General features: G+C 36.1%; 1 protein-coding gene across 1 annotated transcript; it reads left to right on the top strand.

Annotated features, from left to right (window-relative positions):
• The first annotated feature begins 1,577 nt into the window (after nucleotides 1-1,577).
• LOC102273491 (olfactory receptor 4K3) lies at nucleotides 1,578-4,068 on the top strand. Its single transcript, XM_005908857.2, is given in 3 exon segments — nucleotides 1,578-1,857; nucleotides 1,860-2,483; nucleotides 4,034-4,068. Coding segments are annotated over 3 exon segments (939 nt in total).
• The last annotated feature ends 6,365 nt before the right edge of the window (nucleotides 4,069-10,433 follow it).

The following is a 10,433-nucleotide window of genomic DNA, read 5'->3' as shown; positions in this document are numbered from 1 at the left end:
GTTGTTCTAGTATTTTTGAACTTAAGACTTGGGAAAAATCAAATTTCTCTTCTGCAAAATTGCAAGAACTGTGACTCTTCAAAAAGGTAATATGTACATATATATATACTCGATTAGATCTGATGGAGTATTTTTACAAAAATTTAAGGATAATGAAGTTAGAATTCAATAGTAAGAAAATAGTCAAAAGACATAAATGATGCTGATGTTCCTTTTAAAAAGTCTTATGTTTGCTGAGGGAAAAAAGCTGAACAGAAAGAAGAGCAAAACTCAGAAGGAAAAAAAGTACAACAAAAAGGGAGCAGATATTCAAAGAAAAAAAGGCAAATAATACTAATAAATGGAAAAATAATTAATTTTGTAATTAAAAAATTACATCCCAGTGCCATCTCTCATCATCATAAAGACAACACATTGTATTGACAAGGCTATATTTTTAAGAAAGGGGATTTGTACTTTGTAGTTGGAAATGTAAAATGCTTTGAGTCCTATAGTGGGAATACCTAACAAAATGTATGTTTTTAAAATGCTTATCAAGGACTTGGTAGTTCATAAGTGCCAGTTATTGTACCTGATAATCTAAACTATATTTTCTAAAAGACTAGGATAATAAAGAAATACAGACAAGCAGGGAGACTAAAGAAAAAATATAAATAAAAAATGAGGGCAAATGGAAGAAAAAAAATAAGGAAAAAAGAACTTGCTGTTTGGTTTACAAAATATAGAAAATATATATATTTTGCAGAGTTCAATTTATATAGTATATGTGAACAGTTTAAGGACAAATGAAGTTAAATTTTATACATTCTTTTCTGAGAACAGTCAGGAATAAACGTAGTTTTCATTTCTTTATCATTTAAGCTACTCTCAAAAAAGAAATCTGTTACAAGTGAGGGAATAGAACTGGTCTATAATGTTAATAAGTGGAGTTACTCTGCCTATGAAATATATAATTTTATACACAGATTCAAAATTAGTAAAAATATTCAGCTTAGAAACGTGCCATCAGCATCTGGGGTCTCCTTTGGATGTAGATGGGCTTTCCTCAAGTCATTTGATAAACAAATTTTTCTCACAGTTTGTAAAAGATTTTGATTGAATTCAGTTTGCTCACACATATCAACTTTAGCAATAAATTTGTTTCTAAGAGTCAAGTTTTGTGTGAGAAATGTAGCATTAGATTATTGCCCTAAATAAGAGTTAAAAATAAAGAACCTCCAAATATATTATAGACCTATGCACTTTTAATGCCAAAAAGGAAGATTCAAGCAGTGGAGAAATTCTTTATAAAATACATTAATATTGTTATTTTATGAGAATATTCATTTTGCATAAGCAAAGCACTCTTTCTGTTGGGTGAAGTTTTTAAACTTCCTTTATACACATTATTAGCTCCTGAGAGCTGAGACTGAGTCAATAAATCTTTATTTTCAATTTGGAATTTAGCACATTTCCTAGGATTTAAATTTTGCACAGGAGAAGTGTTTGTCTGCTCTCAAGCACCCAAACATTTAGTTCTTCTTTCCATTCTAGAACTTCTTAGTTCACTTCTTCTGGTCACATTAGAAATGTACTAAATGGAAGAAGCAAACCAGTCTGTGGTATCTGAGTTCGTTTTTCGTGGACTCTGTGATTCAAAGGATCTCCAGAAATTCCTCTTCCTGCCATTTTCTGCACTCTACCTGATGACCGTCCTGGGCAACCTTTTCATTGCATTCTTAATCATCACTGACTCCCATCTCCATTCCCCAATGTACTTCCTCTTAGCCAATCTCTCATTTGTTGACTTCTGCCTTTCCTCAGTGACCACTCCTAAACTGATCACAGACTTCCTAAAGGATAATAAAACCATCTCCTTTGGGGCTGCATGAGTCAGATCCTCTTTATACATTTTCTTGCAGGAGATGAGATGGTACTGCTTGTGACAATGGCCTATGACCGTTGTGTAGCCATCTGCAAGCCACTCCATTACTCCAGAATTATGGACAGACAAAAGTGCATCTGGCTAGCTCTGATATCATGGATCATTGGCTTTGTACATGCCATAAGTCAACTAGCTATGATTTTAGATCTTTCTTTCTGTGGACCCAGAATAGTGGACAGCTTTTTCTGTGATATTCCCGAAGTGATCAAACTAGCCTGCATGGATACCCATACTCTGAGAATATTGATAAATGCTGACAGTGGTGTCTTGGCTGTAACTTGCTTCATTCTCTTGCTGATCTCTTACACCTACATCCTGGTAACTATTCACCTTCATTCCAAGGATGGGTCATCAAAGGCACTCTCTACCTGTACTTCCCACATCACAGTGGTGGTGCTGTTCTTTGGACCCTGCATTTTCGTCTATTTCTGGCCACTTAGCATCACTTGGGTGGACAAGGTACTTTCTGTGTTTTATACAGTAATTACACCTCTTTTGAATCCAGCCATTTACACACTGAGAAATAAAGAAATTAAAAATGCAGTAAAGCGACTGATAAGTCAGCATAAGAATACAAAGTACAATTTTTAAAGCTTTCATATAATCAGTAATTCTACTGTTTGCTCCCTAATTTGGACATAGTTTGACATGTTAACTAAACTATAAATGTTCATATCTGTAAGTTATCAGTAATCTCAGATATATTTTTTGTGTTTATTCCATTAAGAAAATATGTTCAAAAAGCTAATACATGTATTCTTACCACTTGGAGAAAATAAAAATTTGTCTAAATATTCTTGTGTATTGTAAAAAAAAAAAATGCCTGGTGATTATAATAAGAATTCAGTTCAGTTCAGTTCACTCGCTTAGTCATGTCCGACTCTTTGCGACCCCATGAATTGCAGCACGCCAGGCCTCCCTGTCCATCACCAACTCCCAGAGCTCACTCAGACTCACGTCCATCAAGTCAGTGATGCCATCCAGCCATCTCATCCTCTGTCATCCCCTTCTCCTCCTGCCCCCAATCCCTCCCAGCATCAGAATCTTTTCCAATGAGTCAACTCTTCACATGAGGTGGCCAAAGTACTGGAGTTTCAGCTTTAGCATCATTCCTTCCAAAGAAATCCCAGGGCTGATCTCCTTCAGAATGGACTGGTTGGATCTCCTTGCAGTCCAAGGGACTCTCAAGAGTCTTCTCCAACACCACAGTTCAAAAGCATCAATTCTTTGGCACTCAGCCTTCTTCACAGTCCAACTCTCACATCCATACATGACCACTGGAAAAACCATAGCCTTGACTAGATGGACCCTTGTTGGCAAAGTAATGTCTCTGCTTTAATTATAAAATAACAATTTATGTCTATGGATGGTGCTAATGGTAAGAACTTGCCTGCCAATGCAGGAGACAAGAGGTGTGGGTTCAATTCCTGGGTCAGGAAGATTCCCTGGAGGGCATGTCAACCCACTCCAGTATTAATTCCTGGAGAATCCCATGGCGATTCTCCCTACAGTCCATAGGGTCACAAAGATTTGGACATGACTGAAGCATGCCTAATTTAATAAACACTACCTATATTCCAAATCTCATGCTGAGTATTTTACCTAATCTATGTATTACCTAATAAATCATTTTGAGTTAAATATCATTAATCTCGCTTCTAGAAATACATGATTTATCTATCATAACTCTAAATTAGCTAGAGAGCTTAAGGGATATATTTCCCTGCTCTGCTTCTACTTGAAAAACAAAATCTAAATGCATCAAACTACAATACTGGTACTTAACAGTATAATCTCTGTAATTCAAGGGTTCAAGTCTTAGCTATTGATTAAAGGTACAGTTTCCTTGAAAATTTTTTTCTTAAACACACAAGCAGAAGGATTTGAAATTGCTTGAAACATTATTTTTTTACTTACATTCAGGAAATAATAAGGATATGTTGCTTCAAAACAAAAGAAATTTAGTAATGAGAGGAAAATACAAGGGAACAATCAAAGAAACAACATTACACAGAAATCATAATACCTCCTACACATGAATGAAAAAGATAAACATCTCAACAGGGGAGATAATGGGCAAAACATGTACAGGTATTTATTTCACTGAAGACTATTTCATAATTAATCAGGGAAATGCAATTTAAGATGATGATAAAATGGTATTATACATCTGTGAAATGGGTTTATTAAAAAAGACACCAAACAAAAAAATTATTGTTCAGAATGTGTATTCAAGGAAATGCTATGCCTTGTGAATGGATGTAAATTGATTTAAGTACTCTGAATAATAATTCGTATTGTAAAGCTGAACATGTGTATAAACTACATCTCAATAATTGTATGCTAATTGTTTCCTGTGGCCAAGTGCCTATTCTTACTAATAGTAAATCTTTCAAATTTTAGCTGGATACAGGACTCCCCAGCTATACAGTAGATTTCCTAATCGCTATAGACAGTTGTCAGAGAAGGCAATGGCACCCCACTCCAGTACTCTTGCCTGGAAAATCCCATGGATGGAGGAGCCTGGTAGGCTGCAGTCCATGGGGTCGCTAAGAGTCGGACACGACTGAGTGACTTCACTTTCACTTTTCACTTTCATGCATTGGAGAAGGAAATGGCAACCCACTCCAGTGTTCTTGCCTGGAGAATCCCAGGGACGGGGGAGCCTGATGGGCTGCCATCTACGGGGTCGCACAGAATCGGACACAAGTGAAGTGACTTAGCAGCAGTAGCAGCATAGACAGTTGTATCTGAATGACCAAGTTCTGGCAATAAGATGTGAGAAGTGATTTGTACATCTTTCAAACCATTATTTTAAAGACATCAGCTCAGGATTCCTTTCCCTGTCCTAGTGACACAAAACACCTGGCAAAGATACCTTGTAGTCAGTAATGGATGCCACAAGTTGAGAAGAGCAGAGACAATGCTCCAGCCAGGAGATGGACGGACTCCAGAAGAAGATGAGACAACTTGAATGTTGATTGGTAATGTTTTATTTACCATTATACCATCTTCATTTGTGCACTGTTCTTCATGACATATTTATTTGGGTTGTTACAATTAAAATATTGTATAATGCAAAGTTAAGGAAACAATAAACAAAAGGATTTCTCTTTGGCCTTCTACAAACACACACACACACACACACCCAGAATACAATTGCTCATTCATTCACTGCAGCTTTCAAAAAATCCATGTGGTTCTGGTCTGTATACTTAACCAATATCTGTTATTCTAGGGAAAAGGCCTTCTAGGGAATAAGCCTTCTAGGAAAGGTTTCACTTAATAACTTCCCCCAAAATATATATGTTCTTAGACACATGTATCATACTCAGAGAGTAAAATATATCTGGCAGGAAAATGAATGCAGTTTGGTGTTACTGTAAGTTGAGGTATGCTAGTTATGTCTGCATCTTATAGACTTTTTAAATGAATCTGCCTGTGTAATAGTGCATGCTTCATAGCCCTAGTTGATATGTGTCACTTGCAAATAAAATTATATTAACAAATCTTTACAGTATATTCATTGTTACTTTATTCCTGTGAACTGAAGAAAAAAGTTGATTTCTTGAGTCAGATCCCTATACCAATAACTATCAACTTAATCGTGACATATCAATCTTTATGCCAGTAAGTTAAAACACTACTAATGATAATATAATTGACTTAAAAAGACATACAATTATTGCTATTAATTTCCTAAAATATTAAAAAAAAAAAACAAGAAGTACAAACTACACCAAGGAATAATTGCAGAAATTTACATTTGGCCAAACCAGATGATCATGAAAGTATCACTTAGATCAGTGTCCAGACATATCTGGGGACCTAGAATGGCTTCTTGAAATATTTTTTAGATGAAAATATCTTAGCTGTGCTCACTGATATAAATCTTTAATTATAGAAGCCACCATTCATTCATAAGTTATTTGAAGCCTGAATGTAATTTCCTTTCACATCCCGCCTGGAAAGGAACATAATAACAGCACTGCATCCTGATTGAGTCCTTGCTAAATTGAATAATTAGTTCTGGTAAACTTACAAAATGAGATACTGCTATCCACCTAGTTTCAAAGCCCACATATTTCATGTAATTCATTATCAATTTAATACAATTTGATTCTAAAATCCATGTTTCAAAAAAAAATCATAATAGAAATTCAAAGAATCTGCCTGCCAATGCAGGAGACACAGATTCGATTCCTGGGTCAAGAAGATCCCCTGGAGAAGGAAATGGCAACCCACTCCAGTATTTTTGCCTGGGAAATGCCATGGGCAGAGGAGCCTGTCAGGTTATATAGTCTATGGGGTTTCAGAGTCAGACATGAAAATACATAAAAATAAAAAATACAATATCTACATAAGAACATATAGAATGCAGTTACAGTCATGCTGGCAGAGACGTTACTATTCATACATGTATTTTTAGAAAATAAAAGATGCATGTCAATGATCCAGGTATTAATGTCAAGAAAATTAAACTATAGAAAGTAAGGATGAAATATCAAGAACAAGTATTAATGAATAAACATATTAAACATAAAAGTACAATAGAAAAAAAATTACAATACGTCAGTAAGATTGATGGAGAAAATACACAAATAACCAATGCCAGAAATGAAAACGGAGATATATCTACACATGCCAAAGTCTGTGCAAATATTACAAGATGATATTATGTAAAACTTTATACAAATAAATTTTGAAATATATATGAAATTAGAAATTCCCTCAGAAAAACTAGCTACTAAGCAAAACATATTAATGGTTCTATATCTACTAAACAAATTTCACCTAAAATTAAAATATTTGCTTGTCCATTTTTTCTTGACTCCCAACTCTGCTTTCTGCTTCTACACTCTGCTTTCTGCTCCTGCTGCTGCTGCTGCTACGGCTGCTGCTAAGTCGCTTCAGTCGTGTCCGCCTCTGTGCGACCCCATAAACGGCAGCCCACCAGGCTTCCCCGTCCCTGGGATTCTCCAGGCAAGAACATTGGAGGAGGGTGCCATTTCCTTCTCCAATGCATGAAAGTGAAAAGTGAAAGAGAAGCCGCTCAGTCGTGTCCGACTCTTCGAGACCCCATGGACTGCAGCCCACCAGGCTCCTCCATCCATGGGATTTTCCAGGCAAGAGTACTGGAGTGGGGGGACTATGCAAATCACATTTTTATTTTCCCATCTGGCCACATTTTGTGCTCTGAAGATAGAGCATGCTAGAGGAAGATTGCACGTTAGAAAAGGAGAGAAGTATTCTTTCCTGTTTGCTCGTCTGGGCTTTCCCTCTGCTAGCTGTACTTGTGTGAGCATTACCACAGCCACTACAGCATGAGTTCCTTCCTATGGCATGACTTGAACCGGGGTGAACTTGTTCCAACAGGTGCAGAATTAGTCTCACCATGCTGCTTTAGAGGTAAGAGCATCAGTAAGCTAGGTTGACAAGGTCATTTTTATCGTTCTGTATTTTCTCTTTCTCCAAAGTATAGAGTGTGGGTTTCAGACCAGATGCTAACTCTATTTCCTAGTTTACCTATAAAATAGTATAAATTTGATATGAACACCAGATAAATGTACTGAAATAAAAAAATTATAAGATATGAACTTTCTCAACATCAACACAAAAACAAAATAATATAAATTATAGTGGAACAATATATAATAAGAATAATATGTTAACAACAAATTAATTTTATAACTGAAGTGAAAGGTGGATTTAACAATTTGAAATCAGTCACCAGGCTAAGAAAGGAAAAATCACGTATCTCCATAAATAGGGAAAGAGCATTTCATTAAATCAATACACTTTCATAATAAAACTCCTAGTTGTAGATTTAGAATTAAAATAATTCATTCTGATAAATGATTAATGTAAAATATCTCCATCATAACATAGTTAATGTTGAAATATTGGAAACCCCTCTCCCACATCCCTAAGGTTGAGAATGAGAAAAAATGCTTTCTCTCAACACCAACGTTTGGCATTTTATTGGAAGTCTTGTCCAGTTGAATAAGAAAAGAGAACTAAATAAAATAAATAAAAAGATATAAACTATTGTTCTTCACAGATAATATTTTTGTTTAAATGTTACATACACTTCTATAGTTTCCTCACTCTATGGCAGTGTACTTAATTATAATAGCTTAACACATAATATGCCTATTTCATTTGTTTTTCTCAATAGATGGCAAGCTTGATAAGCATAGGACTGTTGGAGAGTAAAGATAAATATAGATTTAACAGTGCTTCAAACAGTCTACTGAATGGGTGAAAATATTAATATTTGTAAATCATATATCTGATAAGGGCTTATAATCCAAAATATATAAAAAGCTTATAAAACACAATAGCAGAAAGTAAAAGGTTGGATTTAAAAAGGCAGAGGATCTTAATAGACATTTTTCCAGTGAAGACATACAGGTTAGTCCAACAGACCCATGAAAGAATTTTCAACATCTTTAATCATCAGGGTAATGCAAACCAAAACCACAATGAGAGATCTAACATCTGCCAGAACAGCTACTATTTATAAAAACAACAACAAATAACAAGTGTCAATGAAGATTTGAAGAAAAGGGAATCTTTGTGTACTGTTGGTTGGATGTAACTTGGTGTAGTCACTGTGGAAAACAGTATGGATCTTTCCCTCAAAATTAAAAACTAGAACTACCATATGTTATAGCAATTTCACTTCTAGGTATTTCTCTGAAAACAATTGAAAACACTAATTTGAAAAGATACATATATCCTTGTGTTCATTGCAGGACTATTTACTATAGCCAAGTTACAGAAACAACTTGCATGCCCATTTGTAAACAGGTAAAGAAGATGTGAAGGATGGAGTCCAGATGGTGGAGTAGGAAGATGGAAACTCATGGCTCCTCACGACTAGGGCATCTACCAGGCACTGGTGGAGGACCTGGAACACCTCAGGGAACTGGATGAACTGAGTAAGAAGTGAGGCAAAAAGAGAGAAGGATGAAAAGTGGAGACAGAATGGAACCAGCACCCACTGAGGGGTGGCTGGGGGAGGGAAAGAGTTCCAAAACTTGGAGGGTCCCATTCACAGTAAGGAGATCAGCAGGTACAGAAAGAGACCTTCAGGAGATTAGGGGATGGGAACACAGCCAGTGTTTCCCACACTCTTGAGGGCTCTGGTGTGTCTGCTGGGATCCTGGACCCAAACCTCAGTCTTCTGGGACCCTCTCGGTCCATAACATCCTGAGCCTAAGCCCCCTCCTCATGGCCTTTTCTGGCCAAAAGGGATTTGGACCTAAGCTCGCCCAAGGCACTCTTCCAGTCAGGAAGATAGAGGGGCTGAACCTCCATCTCCCACCAAGCCTGTTCTGGCTTTCTTTCTTTCTTTCTTTCTTTTTTGCCATCATGGTTCTATTTTGCTTTGTTGTTATTTCATATTTATTTTTATTTTTTATATTTTTATTTTATAACTTCTTTGCTATTCTGCTTCTTTGATTGCTGCTTTTTTTTTTTTCACCATGGCATGCAATTTGCATGGCCCCTTGGTTCACTGGCTGAGGTTCAGGACTAGTTTCTATGGTGGGAGCTCTGAGTCCAAACCACCAGAGTAACAGAGAACCTCAAACCACAGAGAATATTAATAGCTGTGAATTCTCTCCAAGGTCCTCATCTCAGCACCAAGATCTGGCTCCAACCAACTGCCTGCAAGCGCCTGTGCTGGATGCCTCAGGTCAAAAAACTAGCAAGACAGGAATATAGCCCTGCCCATAAAAGAAAAAAAAAAAAAACAAAAAATATATTACAGACAAAGGAGCAAGGTAAAAACCTAAAATACCAAATAAATAAAGAGGAAATAGGCAACCTATCTGAAAAAGAATTGACAATAACAATGATTCAAAATCTCAGAAGTAGAATGGAGGCACAGATTGAGAAAATATAAGAAAAGTTTAACAAGGAACTAGAAGAAATAAAGAACAAATAAATAGTCATAAACAACACAAAAGCTGAAATGAAAAATACACTAGAAGGAATCAATAGCAGAATAACTGAAGCAGAAGAACAAATAAATGAGCCGGAGGATAGAATGGTAGAAATAACTGCCAAGGAGAAGAATTAAGCAAAAAGAATTTAAAGAAATGAGAACAGTCTCAGAGATCTTTGGGACAACATTAAACACACGAACATTGAATTACAGGGGCACCAGAAGAAGAGGGGAAAGAGAAAGAGTCAGAGAAAATATTTGAGAAGATGATAGTTGAAAACTTCCCTAATATGGGAAAGGAAATAGCCACATAAATCCAGGAAGCACAGAGAGTCCCATAAAGGATAAACCCAAGGAAAAACATGGCAAGACACATACTAATAAAGTTAACAAAAATTAAACTCAAAGAAAAATTATTACAAGAAACAAGGAAAAAGCAACAAATAATATACAAGGGAATCCCTGTAAGGTTATCAACTGACTTTCATCAGAAACTATGCAGGCCAGAAGGGTTGGCTGGATATATTTAAAGTGATGAAAGAAAAAAAACCTACA

This window comes from Bos mutus, chromosome 10 (genome assembly GCF_027580195.1).
Source record: "Bos mutus isolate GX-2022 chromosome 10, NWIPB_WYAK_1.1, whole genome shotgun sequence".
Classification (NCBI taxonomy): Eukaryota; Metazoa; Chordata; class Mammalia; order Artiodactyla; family Bovidae; genus Bos; species Bos mutus.
Note: the sequence above shows the minus strand (reverse complement) of the source record. Positions and strands in the feature narration are given on the sequence as shown.